The 26,849-nt window shown below is 45.0% G+C and overlaps 1 protein-coding gene across 1 annotated transcript; it reads left to right on the plus strand.

The window, feature by feature from the left end:
- The first annotated feature begins 12,150 nt into the window (after positions 1 to 12,150).
- Positions 12,151 to 24,681, plus strand: MGST1 (microsomal glutathione S-transferase 1). The gene is made up of 4 exons (XM_028746760.2): positions 12,151 to 12,358; positions 19,057 to 19,205; positions 19,751 to 19,845; positions 20,640 to 24,681. The coding sequence occupies exons 2-4, from the start codon at positions 19,080 to 19,082 to the stop codon at positions 20,887 to 20,889; spliced, it is 471 nt and encodes a 156-aa protein (XP_028602593.2). The 5' UTR covers positions 12,151 to 12,358; positions 19,057 to 19,079; the 3' UTR covers positions 20,890 to 24,681.
- Positions 24,682 to 26,849: the final 2,168 nt, after the last annotated feature.

Here is a 26,849-nt window from a genome sequence, read left to right on the forward strand (position 1 = left end):
ATGTCATAAGATCATGGCAGGGGGCTATAATCCTGTGGTTGTAATAAATAAAATACATACAAATTATTCAAAGCTTTGTTGGAAATGCAAAAGGGCAAGTAGGTGATTTTATATATATATGTATCAAAAGGCAAAGGCCAAAAGGGGAGAAATTATTGGGAAATGATTAGTAAGATGATAGAGAGGATAATGGGGTACACTTTATTCCTTTCAACCCTCTAATTTACTAAGTTATGTAGATTGGTTTGTTAGATGCAAACATAAGTGCACATGTTACCTTCAACAGAGGTACAATCTGTGCTCCTGTGTGCACAAATAGTTGAGCTGCACACTCGTAAAGTTCTTCACATGCTATCTTCAACGTGTGTAGAGCCTGTGTACATGTGTACACAACAGTTGAGCTGTACAAAACAATGTGTGCAGTCTTGCACACAGATAGCTGTGCATGTACAGAGAGTCTTCAGAGTAACAAGACAACAGAGAGTAATGCTACTGGTATGATCTATTTGTGTAAAAAACTGAAGGTCAAATACGCTGCCTTTGATAAAGGACTGGTTTGACAAATTATAAAATTATGCTTTGATGGCAAAATTAACATATTAAAGGAAGGCAGAGTCAGAACAGATCATTGGGAATGTTTTACTGAGCGCTACTGATGTACATCAGTGCATCTAAATATACATTTTGTTTCTCTTTAATTTAGATGGGTTATTAATAGATTGCATGGTGACAAAGCAATGCTTTCCTTGATCCGAAGAGCCGATATGCTTTTGTGTATGAAAAAGAAAGAAAATATTTGCGCTATTAAAAAAAGAAACATAGCCTGTCAGACTAAGCCACTAAAGTGGGGGCAGGGTAAACTCTTGAGTGAGCACGTCCGTAATGGAACTGCACAAGCCAAATTCAGAGGGGAAATTTGCACTAAAATACTGGTAGATTTTCATGGGGACTTTGAAAAAAAAGGGTTAAGGGGGAGAAGTGAAAAAGTGGAGATTGTGAGGGGATTGGCAGAGGGAAGAACATTTAAGACATAGGTATGAAAATCTGTGAGTGTTTTTGTCACCTTGAACATTCATCTTGAGGATGACTTCTGTGCAACTTGCAACCTGCACTATGAGCCTTGAATGGGCCCTAATAAGGCTTTTACATTCCTGACCATGTAAAGTTTTTTCTAAGGAACAGACACAGCTGCCTGATTTTCATAAACTTATTGCACACTGTTATCGTAGCATACATGAAGAACTTTGCAGCCATTCAACCTGCTGTTACAATCAACCAGCCTCAAGACCACACCTGACAGCATGGAAGTATTGGTTGTTGAAGGCCCTCTTCCCTGAAATTTCCGTCTTGAAAATATGGATGGGTCAATCAATCAATCAATCAATCAATCAATCTCAATTTCTCATTTTCCCCATCTTAAATTCAGTTGATGACGGGTATTTTGCAGATCTTTCTTCCATTTGTAAGAACATTTCAATTTCTGCAGAGTTAGCATCAACTGAAAGCAGGAATGGGTGAATTTTTGTTTCTCTCCGTTTCTCAGTTTGCCTCATTTCCATATCAGCCTGTGGTTTATTTATTTTTAAAGGCCTCATGGAAATTCATCATAGAATTTATCCTAATATTTGTATGCATTTTGTACTGATATATGTACACATTATCAAAAAATTATCCCTAATACGATGTATTTTTGTATGTTATTTTTACTAATTAAGACATACATTTTAATGCACATTAGTTTATGCATTTGTGCCCACATGGCTTGTCTGGAGAATTCAGAAAAGTGAGAATTGTTTTGGGAAATATGAATTTGGCAAGTTCACCTTGAAATGCAAACTGAATTGAATTCCTGCCCACCCCAGTTGCAAGATTGCAAGAACTTTCACACCAAGGTCCAGCACCTAAGAATAAACTTCTGCTGAGAAAGCGACTTAGCTCTATTTGCCTATTTGCCTTGTTTGAGTTTCCCAACCAAAAACTTTGACCCCTTGCTATTTATCCTGATAACTCACCTCCGCCCATATAGGACAAAGATATCTCCACAGTGAGAATAGAGGGCTTCAGGAATCATTATTATCCTGTAGTTATAACGGAATCCGTTCTGGAAGTCAGTTCGACTTCCAAAACGTTCAGAAACAAAAATGCGGCTTCCGATTGGCGGCAGGAAGCTGCTGCAGCCAATCAGAAGCCCCATCAGACGTTCGGCTTCCAAAAATAGTTCACAAACTGGAACACTCACTTCCGGGTTTGCGGAGTTCAGGAGCCAAAACATTCGAGAACTAAGCTGTTCGAAAACCAAGGTACGAATGTATTGTTGTTCAAATGTGTTACTTTAAATGTGGAATAATAATAATAATTGATAAAATGAGCTGGTGGAGAATTGTGTGTACTGTGGAAGGATATTTTCAGGGGCATAAAAAGCTGGCTCATTCCAGTGAGCCAGAGCTATCCACTCTGTTCCAAAAATGTTAATAGCTTGGGAATGACCAACTGGTTGGCACCAATGTTTTGCCCTCTTTATGTTGGTAACAGCCTGTGCCAAAAGCTAAACAGATCCATTTATACTTTTCCACAAACTCCCTCTCTCTTTCTCAGTTCCCCTGCCTCCTTGCATCATATAAGGCCTCTCCCCACCCATCCGCAACGATGCACATTTTCCTGCTATACAAATGAGGGAGGGAATGCGAACTGCTTTCATTCATCTTTCCTCGGCTTGCGTCATGTAGCCTGGGGCCTCTCTGCCAAGGATTCTTGTTATCACTCAGCCAAAAGTTTGCTATAGAGAGCTTTCTGTCCCAGATTTGGAGACAGGAGCAAACTGTCCCTGGAAACCAGTGTCCAGGACTGAAGATTCGTCACCACCACTTGTTCTATGGCATCGGCTCTCCTCTTGGTGACTACTGACCACTCAGAACAACCCTATGAAGTTTTGCAGGGTGGCATAAGCAAAAATAAAAGGTCCCTGATCTTAAGGGGCCCTGCACGGTATTTGAACCCACAACCTGTGGATGCAATCTTTTAAGGAAAGTGCTCTGACAATGTCTCCTAAGCCACCCTGGGTTTGATTGATGAAGGGTGGAATACAGGTGTACATAAGTCCTACCACTGTTGTACATGGTGTGTGTGTGTGTGTGTGTGTGTGTGTGTGTGAGAGAGAGAGAGAGAGAGAGAGAGAGAGAGAGAGAGAGATATTCTGGCTCAGCATCCATGCAGTTCTTCAGAATACAGCCTCTCCCCACACAATGCTTCTTTTGAAATAATTGTCCCAGGCGGCTATTAATGTCTAGCAGAGTCCCGTAAAATCATTAGGAACAATCGTGCACCGCAGCAGAAAATCCTTGCCTAAAGAGTCGACCCTGTAGAACGTTATTGCCTTCGGTAGAGGACGGCTGCTCCTGCAAGCCAGCAGAAAAGTTCAGGGTGACAAGGAACTTGCCGCAAGAAGGTGGGGGGGGGGACACAGGGGGGAGTAGAGGAGGTAGGATCTCTCACTTTTTAAGCTGCCTCTGCCTTTGCTGGCTAAGCAGATTCTGATTATTATGACGACTTTAAATTGGTTAAGCAGATCCCTAGCCCTTTGAGGAGGAGGAGGATAAAGCTCCACAAGGGATGAATGAATTCCGCGTTAATAGCTGTCTGGGATAAATCATCCGCCTTTTCTTCCTATTCAGTTTCTCCTGCTCTTTAAAGCGACATCCGCACATTTTGTAGAGGAGCCATTTTAAGGCACTTGAAAGAAATGCAACCAGGATGTGAGGAATAGTTCTTAATTTTCCTATGGCTTTATATATAATACACACCATCTTTGCACCATCGTGGAGCCCAAGGGGGAGAGCCAGTGTGGAGCGACGGCCAGAATAACCGAGGCTCAAGTCTCTCATCTATGTGTCTGTGTCACTTTGGACAAGTCGCTATCAACCTGCCCTATCGAACAAAGTTGTTTTGAGGCCACTATGGTGCTTTGACACCACTGGAGGAAACATTACTTCCAGCAAACATTTCAGGAGAAGGTACACTAAGTTACCACCTGTGGCTTAGGGAACTGCAGGACATGGACTGACTTAGGAAGAACCCTAGCTTTTAATGATGATGATGATGATGATAATTTATTTATACCCTACCCATCTGGTCTGGCCTCCCCAGCAACTCTGGGCAGCTCCCAACAGAATATTAAAAACCTGATAAAACATCAAACAATTTGATGAAACAAGTCTGAAGATGGTAAAAAAATATGTTAGGATTTTGAGGGTTTCTGATGGGATTGTTGATAGAGTTGAGCACTTATATGCTGCTTTCCTGCCTTGCCAATGCTCCTCATATAACAGTTTAAGAACCACTAAACTATACAATCCAACATCCAGTTAAGAAAGAAAGGAGGAAACGCTGGCTACTCATTGAAAAAGTTGAGAGAAAGAACCCATGGTTTGGGGAGGGAGGGGGTGGAGCTGTAGAGCAGGTGCACCACCACTAACAAGGCCCTGTCCGGCATACCGACCAATTTAGGCTCAGACAGAGGCGAGACCTGGCGCAGATTAGTGAAGCCTTTCCTTTTATTAAAACTCAACTACATTAGTATCACTATTCTTGCGAGTAGAATTTGTTTTAAACTGTTTTTAATATTGCATTTTTAAATTGTTATTACCTTGCCATGAAGGATGGGTGCAAAATAACAACAGCAGTAATAATGGTATGTTCAAGGGAGTTTTTAAAGAGTTTGTTTCTTAGAAGAACAGTACATTGGCAACTTTTGCAGTATGTGTAATAATGTATCCCTTCACAAGTGTACAAATTTAGCAGGTGCAACAACAGGCACACAGGACATGGTAGCAACGATAGGATATACAGTGGTACCTCGCAAGACGAATGCCTCGCAAGACAAAAAACTCGCTAGACGAAAGGTTTTTCCGTTTGCGATTTGCCCCGCAAGACGAATTTCCCTATGGGCTTGCTTCGCAAGACGAAAACGTCTTGCAAGTTTGTTTCCCTTTTCTTAACACCATTAATACAGTTGCGACTTGACTTCAAGGAGCAACTCATAGAACGCAGTGTACATAGTAGCCTTTTTTGAGGTTTTTAAAGACTTTGGTGATTTTTGAAGCTTTTCCAAAACTTCTTTTGCAGCCATTTGGTAAGTTAAGCTTTTAAAACTTTTTTTGGGGGGGTTTGGATTTTGGGTTGGGGTGTTTGGAATTCAAGGACTTGGTGTTGGGGAGGGGTTTGCAAGAATCTGGAAGCTTGTGTGTTTTTTTCTGCATTTTTATGATTTTCTGTGACCATTGGGCCACTCTGCTGTTTTTTTAAAAAAATTCTGGATTTGAATTTCTGAGTGCTGGCTGGCTGGGGGAACAGTTGGAGAGGTTTCTGCAGGAATCTGGGAGCTTGTGGGGGTTTTTTGGGGAATTTTTGTGATTTTCTGTGACCATTGGGCAAGGTTGTTTTTTTTTGAAAATTTTTCTGAGTTTGAATTTCTGAGTGCTGGCTGGCTGGGGGAACAGTTGGAGAGGTTTCTGCAGGAATCTGGGAGCTTGTGGGGGTTTTTTTGGGAATTTTTGTGATTTTCTGTGACCATTGGGCAAGGTTGTTTTTTTTTTTGAAAAATTTTCTGAGTTTGAATTTCTGAGTGCTGGCTGGCTGGGGGAACAGTTGGAGAGGTTTCTGCAGGAATCTGGGAGCTTGTGGGGTTTTTTTTGGGAATTTTTGTGATTTTCTGTGACCATTGGGCAAGGTTGTTTTTTTTTGAAAATTTTTCTGAGTTTGAATTTCTGAGTGCTGGCTGGCTGGGGGAACAGTTGGAGAGGTTTCTGCAGGAATCTGGGAGCTTGTGGGGTTTTTTTGGGGAATTTTTGTGATTTTTAAAGGTTTTTCTGTCATGTTTATAAAGTTAATTTATTTTCCCTTCAATTTTTGAACTGCTCTTTACAGTATGTGTGACTTTAAAGAGCAGTTAATAAACTGTTGTTGTACCAAATTTGGCTTTGTTTGGACTTTTTTTGACCATAGGAACGCATTAATTGATTTTCAATGCATTCCTATGGGATTTCGTGATTCGCAAGACGAAAAATTCGCTAGACGACAAAACTTGCGGAACGAATTAATTTCGTCTTGCGGGGCACCACTGTATTTCTCCTTGCCTGGTGCAATTAGAGGAGAGGAAAAATTTTTCGGAACCCATTTATTACAGGTGCATTTCAGGTGCAGATCCCAGATCATCTGGAGGGGAGGGGGCAGAAACGAGACTCTCATTGCTGACATCCATCAGAGGGTGACACCTTAGTTTCATGAAAAAAACCCAGAACAAAGAGCTGGGAGTGTTACAATAGAAGTGACAGTTGGCTTTCTGAGGACTTCTAATTAAGACTGCACTTCTTCATGGCCGCACAGCACAGAAACTAGTTAATCACTGGTACATCACCTCAAACCCGTTGCTACTGTAAGCAGATGTACGCAGATCTCGATAGTGCTATCAGCACAGAACACCCTTTCGCGAGGGACAGTGCCTATTAAAATCCAATTAGAAAGCCCCCGTCATAATCTTTGATAAATGATTTTGATTAGTCATGCTGATTACTTAATTAATGGGCCTAGCAAGGGATTGTGGAGTGAGGAGGGGAGGGATCATTGTGATGGTCGGGGAGAAGAAGACCCCCTCAACCTGGTTATTTCCTCAACTAGACCTGCACTGTGAAACAGGTGGCAGCAACAGAAATGGAAGCTGCCAACTTTGGGGAGGCCTGTGAGCACATTTGCAAAGAGGAGAAATTTCCGTGGGAACCACATGCCACTGAGTAGTGACCAGGCATACAGTACAACGTATTCTGTTGAACACAGTAGAACGCTTATTTCTTTTTTTATTAAAAAGATTTATACAGCAGAACTAAAGGCCTGGAAGTTGCAGCTGCCCAGTCCCACCAGCATCCGTTCTGTCTCACATTCACACATCACTAGCATAACATACTAAAGGTAAAGGTAAAGAGACCCCTGACCATTAGGTCCAGTCGTGACCGACTCTGGGGTTGCAGCGCTCATCTCACTTTATTGGCCGAGGGAGCTGGCGTACAGCTTCTGGGTCATGTGGCGACATGACTAAGCCACTTCTGGCGAACCAGAGCAGTGCACAGAAACGCCGTTTACCTGCCCGCTGGAGTGGTACCTATTTATCTACTTGCACTTTGATGTGCTTTCAAACTGCTAGGTTGGCAGGAGCAGGGACCGAGCAAAGGGAGCTCACCCCGTCGCAGGGATTCGAACCGCCGACCTTCTGATCGGCAAGTCCTAGGCTCTGTGGTTTAACCCACAGCGCCACCCGCGTCCTAGCATAACATACTGCTTGATTGTAAAAAAACAAAAGAGAAAAAAGCCTCAAAGCAGTTTTTCATGGTGGAAAAACTTTACAAGTGGCTTCTAGCCATGATGGTTATGTTCTTTCTCCACTATCAGAGGCATTTATCTCTCTGAATACCAGTTGTTGAAAATTGCAGGCGTCCAAAGTTCCTTGCTCTGCTGTGTGTACCTTGCCTGGACGCTCCCTGATATCGATCTTGGTTTGTTGCCTGACTTGGTCTCTGGGCCACATTTGGGCCTGACTCTGTTCTGCACCTGCAACCCTGCCTTCATTGGCAAGCTCTTTGGTGAAGGCTGAGATCTCCTGTTAACTTGGCCTTTAGCCCTCAAGGACATTGCCTGCAGCATCACTGGGCCTGGCTAATCCATACCTCCTTAGGAACTGGGAATTTGCGGACATACCCTAAGACCACTGATGGGCCTGAGGCTGCTGCAAATTGCCGCCCCCCTCAGTCCTGTGACTTATATACAGTTAGGAGCAAGTACACTGGAATCTGGCATAGAGATGCCATCCGCCTCAAATGCATACCTTTCAACATTTCACTAATGAAAGTAGGGGTGCTAATAATAATAATAATAATAGTAATAATAATAATGCCCCACCCATCTAACTGGAATGCCAACTGACTGGTTTCCAACATATATAAAAACATAATAAATCATTAAAGAATTTACCTGTACAGGGCTGCCTTCAGATGTCTTCTAAAGGTTGTATAGTTACGTATCTCCTTGACTTGGGGGTTGCACAACCCCATACCCTCCAACATTTCTCAGATGAAAATAGGGACATCCTAAGGAAAAGTGGGGCATTCCGGGATTACTACTACTACTACTACTACTACTGCTACTACTACTACTACTAATTTATTAGTTATACCCCACCCATCTGGCTGGGTTTCCCCAGCCACTCTAGGTGGCTCCCAACAGAATTAAAAGCACAATAAACCATCAAACATTAAAACTTTCCTTAACCAAAAAAACACACAAGCAAACAAACTTCCCTAAACAGGGCTGCCTTCAGATGTCTTCTAAAAGTTTGGTAGTTATTTTTCTCTTTGACATCTGATGGGAGGGTGTTCCACAGGGCGGGAGCCACTACCAAAAAGGCCCTCTGCCTGGTTCCCTGTAACCTCACTTCTTGCAGGGAGGGAACCACCAGAAGGCCCTCGGCACTGGACCTCAGTGTCTGGGCTGAACAATGGGGTGGAGCTTCTGTAAACCCAGAAAATAGGGACATTTGAAGAGTCTGCAAATGCCATACTGATCTGAGCATTGCTGCCTCTAACTGATCTCCACAGATGAGGCAGCAATTCTTCTGAATGTCAGTTCAAGAGGGGAGAGGGCTCTTGTGCTAGAGATTGATTTAGGAGAGTGCAACCACAGGTGGTGCTGCAACTATAATGTAGAATAGAAGGTCAGAGGCAGAGGGGGGTGGGAGGTGGCACCAAATATTGGCATAGCACAGGGTGCCCCTGAAATTTGAGACCCCAAGGTCCACCAGTGCTTGTACTCTAATCCTGCTTGTGATTTCTGGCAGGCCACTGTGAGAACAGCAAGCTGCCCTAGATCCACCAGGCTCTTATGCTATCAAGAAAGCCATGTTCTGCATTCCAGAAGCTCTATTATTCCCGTTTTAGAACACAGATGGAGAACTTGTGCAGCCTGCACCCAAAATTAGCAGGACTAATGAATCATCAGAATGCGCTGCACTTTCCTGGAATCCATGCTGACTCATAAATGGATGGATGTTACGACTGAGAGGGCAGTCTGTAGCTTTTGAGTGCCTGTTGTGGCTGAAAAATATGCATATATAGCACTCTGAAGCCAGATAAGTACTATTATTATTTGGTGTAGTTGCTTTATTCTCTCTCTCTCTCTCTCTCTCTCTCTCTCTCTCTCTCTCTCTCGTGTGTGTGTGTCTTTCTCTCTCTCACACACACACGGTTTTAAATTGTAGGTTGTACTGTAAATCCATATTTTATATTTGTGTCAAAATCTCTCTCTCTCTCTCTCTCTCTCTCTCTCTGTGTGTGTGTGTGTGTGTGTGTGTGTGTAAAACAAACCACTGAGGAAAGCTTGAGGGTCAAAATATATTTCCAGAGCTGGTCCAAGACATTTTGGCACCTGTTTATATTGGTTACATAAAATTCTTTCATAATATTATACTACCACTAATATCCCAGTTTGTTCACATACATCACTAAACAGTCGTTTGAAAAGCACAGACCTAACTTTACGTGTTTGTCCGCAGTCCTACCTAAGGACCATGGAGACTCTTCATGAGTAGAGCTTGGGGTCTGTAATCCTTGGAGATCTCCTTCACTTAACTGGATGGTGCTGGGTGGTGCTGAGGCTGCATTCTGGATTCCCCATTAAAGCCAGGAGGCCTATTCACTGCAGTCGAGGCTTCAAGAACGAGCCCCTCGAGGGCAACTATCGTCCCCCAATTGCTTGTCTTAATTTTCATTAATGCCAGAAGAGTTTCTAACCACTGGCTAAGCAGCGTGCGTCGCTGCTTAACTTCTTAAAGGAAGCGTAAGGTGGAAATTCTTCAACCGCCCTTTGGAAAAGTCTGGGCATTTGAATGTAAATTTCATGTCTGAGCTCAGACAGTACAGAATCTGGCATTTGATGCAGAAACAGACATTGCGAGAACATTTTTTTGTGTCACATTTGTGTGACACGCTGCCAGCGTGGTGTGGCGGTTAGAGTGTTAGACGTGAGAGAGCAGGGTTCAAATCTCAAAGGGTTGTTGAGCAGGGGGAGAACTATGTAGAGCACTTTGAGCTTGTTGAAAGAAAATAAATGCAAAAAATAAATAAACAAAATGTGATATACCATCCTGTTTTTTTATATATAAATATTTTTATTAAGCAATTTCAACATAACAAATTATCAAATCATATAATCACATACATTATTTCCAGCCTTTTTTCCCACCCCCCCTTCCACCCTCTCCACCCCCAAAAGGGACTTCCCTCAGCTCCTCTCTCTGATTTCTCTGCACATATTATTCTCTGCATGTTATAAAATTAAACATATCCTTGTGTTGTCTCTATCATGTTATCAACCAATAAATTTGTGTCTGTTTATTCAAAACCTGCCAAGGAGTCCAGTTCATTTTGTTGTCTTTTTAGATAATTAGTAAAAAGTTCCCATTCTTTCTTAAAGTCACAGTTGTCCTTGTCCCGCAGTTTGTATGTCAATTTAGCCAGTTCTGCATAGCTCATCAATTTTTCTTGCCACTGTTCTTTTGTTGAGATTTCTTCATTCTTCCATCCTTGTGCTAGCAAGACTCTTGCCATGATATACCACCGTGTTCAACCCACCCTATTGGTGTGAGTTAGCCCTGTGTAGGGTTGCCCCCTTCGGCTAGGCAGGAAATTTACTAGCCAAACATTCGTCCTCCACTACAAAACAGCCAGACAAACCAAATGCCCAAAGAAACACAATGGCTGTTTTTCTCTCTCTCCCCGCTGTAACTTTCTATTAAAGCTTTTTTAACATACAATAAGAAACTAATCTAAATAAAAACAAAAATGGATAAAGAGAAAAGAAACACAGAGTCCTCTCTCAAAGGTACTTCCTGCAAAGGGGAAGAAATGGAGGCAGTGAGAGATTTTACTTTCTTGGGCCCCATGATCACTGCAGATGGTGACAACAGTCATGAAATTAAAAGACGCCTGCTTCTTGGGAGAAAAGCAAAGACAAACCTAGACAGCATCTTAAAAAGCAGAGACATCACCTTGCCAACAAAGGTCCATATAGTTAAAGCCATGATTTTCCCAGTAGTGATGTATGGAAGTGAGAGCTGGACCATAAAGAAGGCTGATCGCCGAAGAATTGATGCTTTTGAATTATGGTGCTGGAGGAGACTCTTGAGAGTCCCATAGACTGCAAGAAGATCAAACCTATCCATTCTGAAGGAAATCAGCTCTGAGTGCTCACTGGAAGGACAGATCCTGAAGCTGAGGCTCCAATACTTTGGCCACCTCATGAGAAGAGAAGACTCCCTGGGAAAGACCCTGATGTTGGGAAAGATGGAGGGCACAAGGAGAAGGGGACGACAGAGGACGAGATGGTTGGACAGTGTTCTCGAAGCTACCAGCATGAGTTTGCCCAAACTGTGGGAGGCAGTGGAAGACAGAAGTGCCTGGCATGCTCTGGTCCATGGGGTCACGAAGAGTCGGACACAACTAAATGACTAAACAGCAGCAACAACAACACTTGTCATGCACAGAAAGTGATGGATTCTCCCAGCTCTCACCTGGGAGAGCTTTCCTTTCTTTCCCCAACATCTCACCTGGGAGATCTTCATTTCCCTGCCTAGGAGAGAAGAGACTTCAAATTTTCTGCCCATCAATTGCATGTGCCTAAAAATGATTGCTGCCTGTGTTATTTTCCTCTTTCCTCTAAGATGCCCCTTTTAAGCAGGAATGTGACGCACAAAGCACACGGCTTCTCCGAAAGAATCCTGGGAACCGTAGTTTACCCTGTGCGGAGGTACTTTTCCCAGAACCCTTGACAAACTCCACATCCTAGGATTCTTCACCATGTGCTTTAAATGTATGGTGTGTACGCAGGCCCTCTGCACACATTCAAAGGCACCCGACGAGCATTTCTGCATTCTGCTTAGTTTCACCACATTTTGGTTCAAGGATTGCGGCGGTGGGGGGAGTGCAATTGAAGCAAGAGGCCTTGGGCAGTAGGGAGGCAGGGAAAAGCAGAGCAAAGGCTAATGAGCACATTGCAAGGGACTGTGCGTGTGAGCTACAAAAAGCTGTACAACAGCCAAGTGGGAGGGCCAGAGAAGGAGCTCGTTGGAGCTGGAGGGTGTGTGAGGCAAGCTGCAGAGCAAGAGAAGCTGGGTGACTCCATTAGGGGAAGGTTGAGGGAGGAGAGTGAAGTGGGCAGAAAAGGCAGGGAGCTGTGTCTGTTGGAGAGAGATTAAAACAGCAGCGGGAGAGTTTTGCTTCCTCAAAACGGTGGTGTTGTGTGGATCCGGGAAAAGACAAAGGTGCGTTGGCTTTAACGCTTTGCAGAGCGTTTTCCCTTGCAGCAAAAGCTTTTTGCAGGAACAACAACAACGAAAGAGCACAGCTGGGCTTTCGCTTTCTGTGTTTTGCTTGTGCAACTTCTGACAAAGGCTTTCTGGTTCACAGACCAGTGTGGGAAGTTGGAGGTGGGGAGACTGAAGTTGCAACCAGATAGATAGACGGGTAGAGAGACAGACAAACACTTGCCTGGGAGTAAGTCCCACAGAACTCACTGTGGCCTTCTCCTGAGTTGATGTCTGTAGCATTTCACAGGACAGGTGCAATACATATTGGAAATGTTCAGGCCCTTTTGGGATCTTGGAATGAAATCTAAAATCATCTCATTGGCCTCACCTCCTACATTTTCTACATTGCCAAACTTAGGTCTCCAGTTGCACAATTTATTTCTGGGCTTTCCTAATTTATTTAGTTAATGCAGTTACCCATCTTAACTTCCCAGTTTTTGAAGAGTGTTATTATTATTATAGATTTAATATTTTAAGTATGGGATTTACCTGAAGCTAGAGGAACACAGGCCCTGGTTTTACTGAGAAGGCAAACCACTATGTGAGAGGGAAAATGCCAGACTGCAAGTCACATGACTGAATGCTCCGTGACACACACACACACACACACACACACACACAATCCCTGCACATAGAAAATCAGCAGGGAGAATGTGGCTTGCTACTGCAGGCGAGTTTTTAATTCTTGGGTGGAGGAGCCTTTAGTCATGTGAACTTCCCCTTGCCTCACTGACACAGGTTTTCCACCAATGAAAATTAGCCTTCTTGAACAAGAGGAGCCGCTGCTCCTCTGTGTTTCTCTGTGGGGTTCTAGAAAGCAAAGATTCAAGCAGGTAATTTCTTCAGCATCTGCAGGCATTTATTTATTTTTTGGTCTGATTTTCTATCTGCAAGGGGGAACTGCAACATAATGTTGCAGCGTGGTGTACGCCTCCTCACTGTTCCAGGAAGATAGACACGCAATCCTCCAGGATATTGTACCCTCCTCTCGCCCTGCTTTTCATTCTCCTCACCTGTACCTCCTTGGGTGGAGGAGCCTTTAGTCATGTGAACCTCCCTTTGCCTCACTGACACAGGTTTTCCACCAATGAAAATTAGCCTTCTTGAACTAGAAAGCCCCCTGTTCAAATCTCGCTACTGCTCCTCTGTGTTTCTCTGTGGGGTTCTAGAAAGCAAAAATTCAAGCAGGTAACTTCTTCAGCATCTGCAGGCATTTATTTATGTTTTGCTCTGATTTTCTATCTGCAAGAGGGAACTGCAACATAATGTTGCAGCGTGGTGTACGCCTCACTGTTCCAGGAAGACCGACATGCACTCCTCCAGGATATTGTACCGTGCTCTCGCCCTGCTTTTCATTCTCCTCACCCCTACCAAAAATCTCAGCATCCTGTAGTCACTGTGCATGTTCCTTCCTGGGGCTGTTTTTACCTTCCATTCCATGTTAGGGTTGCCTCCTTCCACCACATGTTTTGTAAACCTTGGTTTTTCCCAAGGCTGCGGACATGTCCCTAGTCTGCCTGCCTGGTGCAATGTTGGCTACAAAGAGTAGAAGCTGATCTATCAGAGCAAGTGGACCACAGCCTCTCCTGCTCCTCCTACCTGCCTGCCTTCTTACTTACAGCCAGCCCAGGGGCTGTTGGATTCCTGTTCCTTAATGCCTATAGAACTTGGCATAGAGTTCTAGAATCAGTTGGCTCTGCCTGTCGGTGGCTCTGGCTCCCCCTACTGTCAGCCTCCCTGCCTTTCACCCTACCAGCCTCTATGGGCCCCAGCCATCCCTAGCAACCTAAGTGATGACACTCACATATGTACATTGGAAACAGAGGTGCTAATTTTATCAAGTGCCAAATGTTTCTGGTTCTTCAAGTTCCGTTACTAAACTTTCCCTCTTGGCATTGATAAGACAGGTTCTCCCGCTTGAAATGTCCGTAGACCAGGTAGTGGGTGTTGTTGTTTTTTTAAAAAATGTGGATATATTCAAGATGCCTGCCATTGGTTATTAAAATATAATAATCCACATCTCTGCCTAGTAGCAAATGATTGACTTATGAAGTGCTTAAGGACTCATTACTTTCTTTCAAAACGAATTGCTTTGAACAGCAAATGCAGTTAATCTTTTTTGTGTCTATTTCAGATATATTTGCAGGAGGGGGAGGGGGGGGAGAAGGAGAAATCTCTCCACTTTTCGATGCGAGTAGGATTGAGTGAATTGCACTTATTTTTATAAGCACACTTCAATCAAGCCCAACTAAATGCAAATTATTTGGCCTATCCTCCCCCGTGCCTCACTTCTTCTGGAACTGCTGCCGGTGCAACTCCCCTGCAGTTGCTTGGAGAATCTGGCAGATAAAAAAGTTTTTTGCTAGTCTGAAAGGCTGCCTCGGCCACTGTGGCCATTAGTGAATGAACAGGTGCATTTGCAAGGATGTGCTATGCAAGTAACTGCACAGAGGCACATTCCTATGCAGGCAAATACAGCATGTGGGGATGCAGTGGCAAACTGCCCTGGTTTCTCACTGTTTTGCAATGCACACTAGCATATAGCATAGTCATTGCAATCTTGGGCACAGACTTTGACCTCTCACCTTGTTGCTGGTGCAACATTATCCCAGGAGGTGTGATCTCTCCAAAGCATTCCTGCCAAAAAAACCTGCAACACAAAGGTTACTCCCCACGCCCATGCCAGTGGCTCAGTTGTTCACCTCAAAGTTCATTCTTCTTCTGCTTTGCCATTGCAATGTGGTAAAACCTGTTGTTTTAAGTTCTCTCTCAAGGATGAATCTAAGCTGGGTTTTGATTACCAGAGCTCCAGGCAGTTTGTTCCTGCCTGCACTCTTTCTTCCCTTCCAAACATCCATTTCCCACCTTACAGAAAGGGGAGAAGAGGAGGAGCAGGTTACTCTAAACTTGAGAGTATATTGTGTATTGGAATGTTTATTTCAGGGACGGGAAACATCAGACCCAGCCAGGGACTGAACAAAGTCCTTCAAGCAGTAGTGCAGTGGCAAATCCAGAAATGCAGGGTCCCTTTATGAGAGTCACTGCTTTTAAGGTAAAGGTAAAGGACCCCTGACAGATAAGTCCAGTCGCAAACGACTCTGGGGTTGCGGTGCTCATCTCACTTTACAGACCAAGGGAGCTGGCGTTACTCTGCAGACAGTTTTTCTGGGTCATGTGGGCAGCATGACTTAGCTGCTTCTGGCGCAATGGAACACTGAAACCAGAGCAGTGCATGGAAAGGCTGTTTACCTTCCCGCTGGAGTGGTACCTATTTATCCAAAGGCTTTTGCAACCATTCTGAGAGTATTGCCACTGTCAGCAACGAGTTGGATGCGATAGACACAGCTTTAGGCAGTAGTCATTGGCACATCATCTGGCAATCCACCGGGCATCGCTCTTCGCCTTTCTCAGTGTAGCAAGTATCTTTTCGCTCACAAGAGCCTTACGCTGTGCAACAATAGCAGGCTCTGTGTCCTTTATGCTGGCCTCAAACCAGTCAAGGATCTGCTGCTGAAGGAGGACATAGCTGTTGGAAACACGCCTGGGAAGGCTGCCAACTTCCCAGGTATTTGAGGCGTCTCTCCGGTGGTCCTCTCTGGCCGTAAATCTCCCTCAGTCCAGGGAGACCAGTAATAAGCAACCCCTCTCTCCTGAGAAGAGCACGCTAGTCTTCTGGCTTATCATAGCAGAAGAAAGACTCAATCAGTAGTTCTAAACTACTTTATTTGTTGTTGTTGTTTAGTCGTTTAGTCGTGTCCAACTCTTCGTGACCCCATGGACCAGAGCACGCCAGGCACTTCTGTCTTCCACTGCCTCCCACAGTTTGGTCAAACTCATGCTGGTAGCTTCGAGAACACTATCCAACCATCTTGTCCTCTGTTGTCCCCTTCTCCTTGTGCCCTCCATCTTTCCCAACATCAGGGTCTTTTCCAGGGAGTCTTCTCTTTTCATGAGGTGGCCAAAGTATTGGAGCCTCAGCTTCAGGATCTGTCCATCCAGTGAGCACTCAGGGCTGATTTCCTTAAGAATGGAGAGGTTTGATCTTCTTGCAGTCCATGGGACTCTCAAGAGTGTCCTCCAGCACCATAATTCAAAAGCATCAATTCTTCGGCGATCAGCCTTCTTTATGGTCCAGCTCTCAGTTCCATACATCACAACTGGGAAAACCTAGCTTTTACTATATGGACCTTTGTTGGCAAGGTGATGTCTCTACTTTTTAAGATGCTGTGTAGGTTTGTCATTGCTTTTCTCCCAAGAAGCAGGTGTCTTTTAATAAATAAACTACTTTATTTACAGTCTTATAATACAGAGACTCCATCAGTACGTCTGTGCTCTTTGGACACCGGTACAGAACTGTGTCACAGCAGTGAAACTAACTTCCAAAAGTACTCAGACTTCCTGTCTCACGTTCTCTCAGACACTCACATGATGTATACAAAACATAGTACAATAGTACCACTCGCCGGAGCAGCTCGGATAGATAAAAATCCTAACAATAGCTGTGTTGTAGGTTGTCTCTTTGGTGTGGTTCCACCTTGCTTTGACACTAACTCTGGGGCAGTTCAGTAGAGCTTGTTCAATGGAATGAGAGAAGTATTCACACGGTTGAGGTATGACTCTTTGTTAGAGTGTGGTGCTGATGATGCTAAGGTTGCAGGTTCGATCCCCAATATGGGGCAGCTGCATATTCCTGCATTGCAGAGGGTTGGACAAGATGAAGCTCAGGGTCCCTTCCAACACTACAATTCTATGACTCTTCTGGCAGTGTTGATTTTAGAGCTGGGCAATATATTGATAAATTGTCTGGTGTTCAGATTGTAATACCAGTTTCAGACTATTTGAGCTGGCAATACATTGCGCCATCTCAAATTGCCTTCAGACAGCAATGGCGCAGGCAGGCAGGTAGACAGAACTTATGAAGGTTCTGGGCAAGCACTTTCTTGGGCCCCGCCTGCCTGCCTGCCTGTGCCTTTGAGAAACCCCCCTGCTCCTCCAGCTTGCTTGAACTGGAGCAGTACGGGGCTCACTCAGGTGAGGGGCTGGAGGCTTCCCACCCCCCAGCTGAGCAGTTCTACTAAGCCTCAGTGCCCCTTCCGGCTTGCATGACAGCTGGAGAGGTATCGGGGCTTGCTCACTGTAGCGCTGAGCAATGTATCTGGGCTGCTTCTTCCTCCCCTAAGGCAAGGAAGCAGCAGCAACTGAGATACATTCCAGACACTGCTACATCAGCATAGTGTGGTATTTAGCTGCTGATATATCACGATGATGGGACGCGGGTGGCGCTGTGGGTAAAAGCCTCAGCGCCTAGGGCTTGCCGATCGAAAGGTCGGCGGTTTGAATCCCCGCGGTGGGGTGCGCTCCCGTTGCTCGGTCCCAGCGCCTGCCAACCTAGCAGTTTGAAAGCACTCCCGGGTGCAAGTAGATAAATAGGGACCGCTTACTAGCGGGAAGGTAAACAGCGTTTCTGTGTGCTGTGCTGGCTCGCCAGAGCAGCGATGTCATGCTGGCCACGTGACCCGGAAGTGTCTCCGGACAGCGCTGGCCCCCGGCCTCTTGAGTGAGATGGGCGCACAACCCTAGTCTGTCAAGACTGGCCCGTACGGGCAGGGGTACCTTTACCTTTTTACCTTTTATATCACGATGCTGAAAACCAGATATCACCCAGCTGTAGCTGATTGGAGACCACACTTTCTGCTTTGGGCTATGGACCCTCTTTGCCTAGAGATGTATCTTGCTCACCACCAGGGAGTGATCGGTGTCACAGTCCACTCCCGTGTGACAAAAACACACATCATCATCATCATCATCATTAATACCCTGCCCTCCCCAGCCAAGACCAGGCTCAGGGTGGCTAACACCAGAAATAAAAAATTAAAATACAACTTAAAAACAAGATTAAAATACAACATTAAAATGCAGCCTTATTTTAGTAGAAACTCAAATAAAAAACTTTTTGGGGGATGAAAATGTCAAATCTTCACTAAGGCCAACTATCCAGACTGGTTCTATGTGGGCGAGAAAAAAGCCAGGGAAGTCCCCAAATAGGAGTTCCATCACCGAAGGAGAAAAGAAAAAGGAAAGAGGGGGAGGGGATCAAGTTGATTCCAAGCCAAAGGCCAGGCGGAACAACTCTGTCTTACAGGCCCTGTGGAAAGAAATCAGATCCTGCAGGGCCCTGGTCTCATGAGACAGAGCATTCAGTGCCGATCGCCTGATAAATTGTGGTATATAAATTATTTTAACAAGATAAAATGACTTCACTTACTGCAAACTGCAGTCCTGCTTAGTTTGGATATTCTCCTTATTCCGTAAAAGTAGAAGGGCTATAGTTCAGTGGTAGCATATCTCCTCTGCATGTAGAATGTCCCAGGTACCATCTGTCTCTAGGTAGGGCTGGAAAAGGACTCCTGCCTGACGCCCTGGAGATTTGCTCCCAGTGTGGAGAGTATTGAGCTAGCTGGACCAATGATGCGATGGCTTCCTGCTTGTTCCGATTCTGCTGAGTGAGGCCCTAGATTTTGCCTGCAAGCCCTACCCTGCTTACACCCAACCCATACTTCTACCCTCGCGCTTCGTTTCACATGTCGGGAATGCTGATGTCACATCATGAATGTAATGTTAAATAACATTCTCGCTCTCAATTTCCATCCCAGGTCTCCAGAGGATACGGGCCAAAATGACTGAACTTAATGAAATAGTAGACATGGACGTGCTGAGGGCCTACACTTTTCATGCGGTCATTGTCATCATAAAAATGATGCTGTTGAGCCCTCTAACAGGATACTTAAGAGTGAAGAAGCAGGTGAGAAAATATATGTGTTTGGAAATGGAAAGCCCAATGGTGTTTTTCAAAAGGCGGAAACCCACTAATGTGATCGGAGAGGAAGATGGTCTGTTGCTCTCTGCAGAGGGACAGGATCCAGAACTGTTTCTTGGAAACCGGCTGATATTCTGCACACAGAGCTCTCAAAATCGTTATTTATGGTTCATTCACACCATACATTTAAAGCAGTGGTTTTTCAACCCTGGGGTGCCATGAATGATGGTCAGGGGGGCCGCGGGCAAAACTGACCTCTGTCTCTTTTTCCTTCCTTCCCTCTTATGATGCCCCCTTGCGTCTCTGCCTCCCAAAGGCTTGCACAGCTATTTGTTGCAGCAGCCCTGGGTACAAGCTCCTCAGGCAAATGGTGCCTTTGGGGCTGGCCAGGGGGTGCTTCTCGGACCCCTCTTTTTGGAGCAGGGGGGCGCAGCTCAGAGATCACCCTATTTTTGTAGTTGTAAGTTGTTTTAAATGTTGCAGGACCTAACAACAACAATAATGTATTTATTCCTCATGCCCTCGAACAGGCATTCGCCAACCCTGAAGATGCGGCTGCATTGGGTAAAGGAGAGGCTGGGAAAAAGGCTCTCAGGACTGATCCGGATGTGGAGCGCGTGCGAAGGTAGCTGAGGGGACTTTTATGAAAACAAGATTATTTTATTGGTTTTACTTGAAAGCTTTCTATCCTGCTCTTCAGAAGAAGGAAAAAGTTGCATGAAGTAACAATTTACATACGTTGAAGATGTAGCGTGCATTGTATCCGTTGTGGGTATTCTGTATCCATCAGTGCAGGGATTTACACTTGCTCCACAGAACCTCTCCCTGTGTACCCCTTAAATCTATTCTGGGGCTTTCCCAAAGCAGATTTTGGGAAGATGCAGAAAGGGGAGCGGCAAAGTTCTACTGCAAATCCTTGCACTCAAAAAATGGGTGTGATGGCCTGGGAGTCTGATTCAGAGGCTGAACCAGAGGAATCCCAGCCTGCACAGGAGTCCCCGCATCCAGGGCCGGCTGAGCAGGGGCAGGGCCTTGAATCGGAAGCGCCTGCACCTGTGCCGGGTCCTCAGGAGCAGGCACCAGGTGAATCCACTCTGGCTCCGGAGGTGATTGAGGACACAGTGCCTACAGGTGCGCCTCTCCCAGCCCTGTCAGGGGAAGGTGAGCCTCCCCCTGGGTCCAGTAACCCTTCAGCCTCTCCTGAGCTGCAGAGGCTCAGGGCAAAGGCAGAGGGAACTGCTACAGCTTCCATGAGCTAAAGGCAGCCTGACCAGTGATCAGGGATGATGACTGTTGTGGATCAGAAACATCTGGACGGTGCTATGTTGGCTATACATCATCTACGGAGTTGCTTTGATTGGTAGCAAACAGCCAGAAGAGCTCCTTTAACGCTGACTCATACTTTCCTTCTTTCCCCAGACTCCATCTCAATGACCTTGAGAACATCATTCCATACCTCTTCATTGCATTCTTCTATTCTTTCACGGGCGTTTCTGAAACCACAGCCTTGATTCACTACAGACTATTTACTGCGGCTCGACTCTTCCACACCATTGCCTACCTGGTGCCCCTTCCGCAGCCCTGCAGGGGTCTGGGTTTTGGGGTCGGTTTGTTTGTGACCTTTTCAATGATATTCCAGCTTCTGTGGAACGGCCTGAATCTGTTATAGAACAGAAGCCTGCCCTCGTTACCACCATAATGGCCATTCTACGGTAGCTTTCAGATTTTTGCCTTTGGGGCATCTTTTCCACACCTTCTTCCTAGGGACAACCCACCCACCCCCCAGGCCGGCCACCGCAACCTGCCTGCTACAGAACTCCCCAATGCATGACAGAGCATCCCAGGGCATATTCTAGGGCAGGGTTGGGGAACTTGTAATCCACCTGACATTGTTGGACCACAATTCCCATCATCCATGACCACTGTCCTGTCCCGGCGGGGACTCATGGGAGTTTGAGTCTACTGGAGGACAGGAGGTTATCCCCCCCTCCCCCTTGCTCAGATAATGTGAGAACAAAACCATACACTTTCCTGCAGATGCACATTACAGGGGAAGATTCATAAGTCTTCCAGGGAAATGTGCTTGCTCTCCTGGTTTACATGGAGAAGGTCTGATGTTCAATCCCTGGCATATCCAGTACAAAGGGTAAAAGCAGAAAACAGTTAATGGGGAAATATCTTTGCCTGAAACCCTACACATTTAAAAGGCTGTAGAATATTAGAGGAACGTTTTCGCCTGGTGCCCATGTAATGAAGACACCAGGTGAGCCTCCCTGGGGAGAGCATTCCACTAATGGGGAGCCACTGCAGAAAAGGCCCTTTCTTGTTTGCCACCATCTGGGCCTCTTATGGAGGAGGCACACTGAGAAGGGCCAAAGATGATGATCTCAGGGCTTGGGTCAGTTCATGTGGTCCCCCATGTACATTGTCTAGCAGTGGCTGTCCAAGGTCTTGCAGGAGTCTTTTCTAGCTAGTTGGAGATGCCAGGGATTGAACCCAAGACTTTCTGCATGCAGGCAGGTACTCTACCACTGAACCACACACCCCTCTCTAACAAAGTTCAGACCATTGCCTTGTCAGCTGTACAATCATTGCTTTAGTTCACCAATTTTTATGTGTATGGGGTCATAAGGTAGGTGAGCTCACATGTAAATGTAAAAACCTGCATTTACTTTGGAATATCAGAAGCTAGGAACCGAAAGTAAGAATAGCTTGCATTGTTATGTCCTGCTTCTGAATGTCTAGATGACTTTGGTTGGCCAATGTTGGAACAGAAACAAGGGATGGATGGATACTTGGTCTGGTCCAGCAAGGCCATATTTAAGTTTGTTCACACAGTTGAGTTGTCCCAGTCATGGGCATACTTTTGTGGTGGTCTTGTTCCTTCAGCTCCAGATTCCCCAGAAATTAATTCAGTGTACGTTTTGAACTACATCTCCCATCAGCAAGTGTAGCCAACGGTCAAGGGTGATGGGAGCTGTCGCCCAAAGCATTTAGAGGACACCAGGCATGGTGAAGAGGGGAAGATATAGGCACTACCAGGAGCCAACGGCCACACTGTAAGTCCTCCATGAATCGTAGGACAGCTCACCATGATAGGATGAAGGCCCTGCTCAGGTCTGCTACAAAATAATGACAGAATATTCATGTTTTCCTACTTGCAAATCATTTTATGTTTTCAGTTGTCCACACTTCTGCTTGTCCCATACTTTCTTGGCATGGTTGCAAGAGGTTTTTTGTTTGCCCTGCTTCTTTCCCTGGGAAAACCCACTGTTTACCACTGCAAACCAATTGATATTTGCTCCGGTTCAGCAGTAAACAGAGAGTTTCTCCTGGGGGGAAGCAGCAGGTCAAGTAGGACTGTGGATGAGCCTTAAATGCAGTGCCTCTGCAACAGATGTACAAATGTGAAGCATGATATGTAAAATTAGATGTAGCAACAGAGGAGAAATAATTCGGCACTTGTTACACACAGTAACAGGTCTTGAGATTTGGAAGCAACAATGGATCTGGATACCAGTTGCTGGAAACCACAGGGGAAAGGCTCTTGTGTTCAGATCCTGCTTCCAGGTTTCCCACAAGCATTTGGTTGGCTTCTATGAGAACAGGAGGCTGCCCTGAATGGGCTATTGGCCTGATCCAGCAGGTTCTTCTTATGTTCTTTGCTTGCGGATCTTAGTGGGCAAACAGGGTTCCCGATGGATACAACACATGCCCTCCACCCCATGCTCCACATCACTCCTTCGCTACAACCATCTAGCAGAGCTCAAGCCCACGTTTGCCGAGCGCATTATGCCCAAGCTGATGAATGCACATCAAACCCATTTTATAAGTTCCATCTGTGTAGATCTATGCCTTGAGGTCATCACAAAAGCTTGTCCTAGTAGTTATAAATTGGTAAAAAGAATTTGCCCGTTCAGCTGCCCATTTTGAGAGGTTTGACTCCAGTCATCATTCCTTGAACACCAGTCAGCATTCTGGGGAATGTTGTCAACATAATATAAGCTGCAAGGTTGCTGCATTCTATAGGGTGTTTTTTTGTTTTGTTACAGTATATGGTAGCTGATTCCAGGTACTGTGAACAACCTTTTTTATGCCCGCAGATAATCTTTCTCCTCCTTTCTCTTTCGCACACTGTCTCAACCTCAGAATGATTGGAATGACTTGTACAAGCTTTAGGATTTGTTAATGTGTAACAACTCTATTGACGGCATGTACGTATGGTAATTTTCTACAGATGCTATTTTGGGATGTATCTTTTTGAAGCATAAATAATAAAGACAACAGCAAAAAAAGGGGGGAAAGTCTTTGCATTTGGGGGGCTATTTTCATTCTCTTGGCTTCTGTAACTGCAGTCAGCAAATAGGATGTCACAAAGAATAAGAGATTCAAATCAGGGAGTTCTTTGAAGATTATTTACCTTAATAATAAGATATTGCAAAGCAACGCCAAGCCTTGTTGTAAAGGAGACTTTGATGCAAATAGGTGTTTGTAACCAAGCGCTGAAATAAACACAGGGAGCAGAATTTTCTTAGCCTACCGTATCCCTTAAGAGAAAAGAATGTTCTGAGTGTCTTCTACCAGAGTTTCAGCCGTAAAGTCTTTGAAGCAATTTCTTTGCCTATAAAAATAGAGCAGGCATTATGAGACCCTTCATTATGCAAATCCAATTGCTGACCAGACTTGATGTGTGTCCAACAGCTATTCCAGACATTATTGCACATAAATGTTACACCGTATTCTTCCAGTTGTGCAGGTAGCTGCTCATTGACGAAGCATACAAGGGCAAGCCTACTGAACTTCAGAATTATTATGAATAAATACCGTATTTTACAGTCTATAAGACACCCCATGTATAAGACGCCCTCTATTTTTGGGGACTCCAATTTAAGAAAATGGGGGGAGATGGCCTCCGTGTATAAAATGCCCCCATATTTTTGACATTATTTTAAAGGGGAAAAACATAGTCATATACACGGTAAATTTATTAACCCACCTTCACCAGTAGGTCCCAGGGTGGGTTGCAACAATTTAAAATTTGGATTTAAAAATGGTTAAAACAGAGTACTTCTGAGGGAGGTGGTTGACCTTAACGCTTGGGGAGGTCTGTAGGGAAGAAGGGGATCTTTCCAGAACAGGGTCATTTGTTTTCAGACTCTTCTTGGGACAGGGAGACTAGACTGCAGATTGCAAGATCAGAAGGGGGAACTTACTTAAGTTACACAACCCTCCCGTGGAATCATCTCAGATGTGGGGAGGCCAAGAAACAGAAACAGCAGGCCACGTATTCCCCTTGGACAGATAGAATTGCAGTGAATGATTCAGTAGGCTTCAACTTTTTTTTTACACCACCTTTCACCTATGCTGCATTGTTTTTAACACTCAATTGGGAGCCGCCCAGAGTGGCTGGGGAAACTCAGCCAGATGGGCGGGGTATAAACAATAAATTGTTGTTGTTGTTGTTGTTGTTGTTGTTGTTGTTGTTGTTGTTGTTGTTGTTGTTGTTATTACTCCCCCTTATTTTAATTAGTGTTGTGTCAATAATTTCTCCTGCTCCTGCCTGCCCGCCCCCCCTGACTATTTCCCACCAATTAATGAGGGGGGGGGGATTCGGTGAAACCTCTCAAAAGGTCTGCACGGTGCAAGGTTTTGGTTGCACTATGGAGAGAGCTACTGGCTGCTGCCTGTGCCATCGCCAATACATTGCTGCCTCCAATTTTGTAGCTTAAAAAAAGTGCATAAATGTTTGGTAAGATTAACATGCATAGAAATAAATGTGCAAGTGCTGCACACACACACACACACACACACACACACACACACTATCAGACAGACTGGGACCTGAGAGAGACGGTTCAAATCTTGATTAGCCATGAAGCTCTCTGGGTGAGCTCAGGCCTCTCACTCTAACCTTCCTCACAGAGCTGTTGTCAGGATAAAATAAAGAGCGCCATGTACATTGCCTTGGGCTCCTTGGAGGTAATACTAAACAAATAAATGGGAAATATCGAGTATGTTGGACCTCCTGTCTGGTTTTCATACAGTACCTCAAATTTTGCTTAATCTATTCTAAATCATTTGTCTACTGAGCACGGCTACAGAAATAGCCACAATATGAGTCCAAATAGCAGCCACAAATCCTTCTCCCTCGCCCCCACCTCCGCTCCACATGTGGTGTTAAGTTGACTCATTAATTTGTCATTGTTAGCTTTCATTATCACCGTGTTCAAATATTGCATGTTATTGTATTTTATTATTCATAGATGTGGAAGGAAGTGAGGCACCCCCACCCAGGCCGGCTAAAATGCTGCTTTTTGTTCGTACAAATGATTTGGAAACACCACTAGATGTCCCTCTTTGGCTTTTCTTTTCCTTCGGGGAGGGGAGGCATGCCTTCCAAACTTGTTTTGTGCACAGCAAAAGAGGTGTTGGTTTTTCCTGATTGAGAGAAGTTTTTCTCCTCCTTTCACAGTACAAGAAGCCAGGGCACTCCGTGAAGCTGATTGTGTGACGAATGAGGACAAGGAAGTACTTCTTCATACAGGGCATAGTTAAACCGGGTTTCTTTTGGACAAGCAGCTTAAGCAGCTGACCGAGAGCCAGGAGGTCAGAAGTCAAAATCTGGAGACACAAGGCTGGAATGTGAATCTGGGAATTGGACGTGTCACCCAGGCATAGTCCCAGCCCTTATAGCAGGGATGGAGAACCCGTGGTTCTCCAGATGGTCTCAGACACCAACTTCCATCATGCCCAGCTGGCGTGAGCAATGGTGGGGGATGATGGGAGTTGTGCTCCAACATCATTGGATTGGGTTGGATTAGCCAACCCTTGCAACTGTGCAATTCTATGATCTTATGATCATTTGGTGACCCACAAGGCTCCCATCTATTGTCTGTAGTCTTTCCACATCAGGGGACGTTGCCAGCGACTGTCTTGGGAATGCAGAGTTGCTGAGAAACCCAGGGAACACTCTAACCTGCCATAAAAGTGATATAGTGGTACCTTGGGTTAAGAACTTACCATATTTTTCGCTCTATAAAACACACCAGACCACAAGACACACCTAGTTTTTGGAGGAGGAAAACAAGAGGAAAAAAATTTCTGAATCTCAGAAGCCAGAACAGCAAGAGGGATCGCTGTGCAGTGAAAGCAGCAATCCCTCTTGCTGTTCTGGCTTCTGGGATAGCTGCGCAGCCTGCATTCACTCCATAAGACACACACACATTTCCCCTTACTTTTTAGGAGGGGAAAAGTGAGTCTTATAGAGCAAAAAATACGGTAATTCGTTCTGGAGGTCTGTTCTTAACCTGTAACTGTTCTTATCCTGTAACTGTTCTTAACCGGTTCTTAACCACTTTAGCTAATGGGGCCTCCCGCTGCCGCTGCCGCCACCGCACGATTTCTGTTCTCATCCTGAAGCAAAGTTCTTAACCTGAGTTAATATTTCTGGGTTAGCGGAGTCTGTAACCTGAAGCGTATGTAACCCTAGGTACCACTGTATATGATTATAGTGTGGCTGGACCTAAAGGGACACCAGGCTCTTCAGGAATTTCTGCTGCTGCTTTCCTTGCAATTTTAGGGACCAGCTGATGGGGAGGTGCACTGAAGGTAACATGCAGTCCCTCCATC

Source organism: Podarcis muralis, chromosome 10 (assembly GCF_964188315.1).
Source record: "Podarcis muralis chromosome 10, rPodMur119.hap1.1, whole genome shotgun sequence".
Taxonomy (NCBI): Eukaryota; Metazoa; Chordata; class Lepidosauria; order Squamata; family Lacertidae; genus Podarcis; species Podarcis muralis.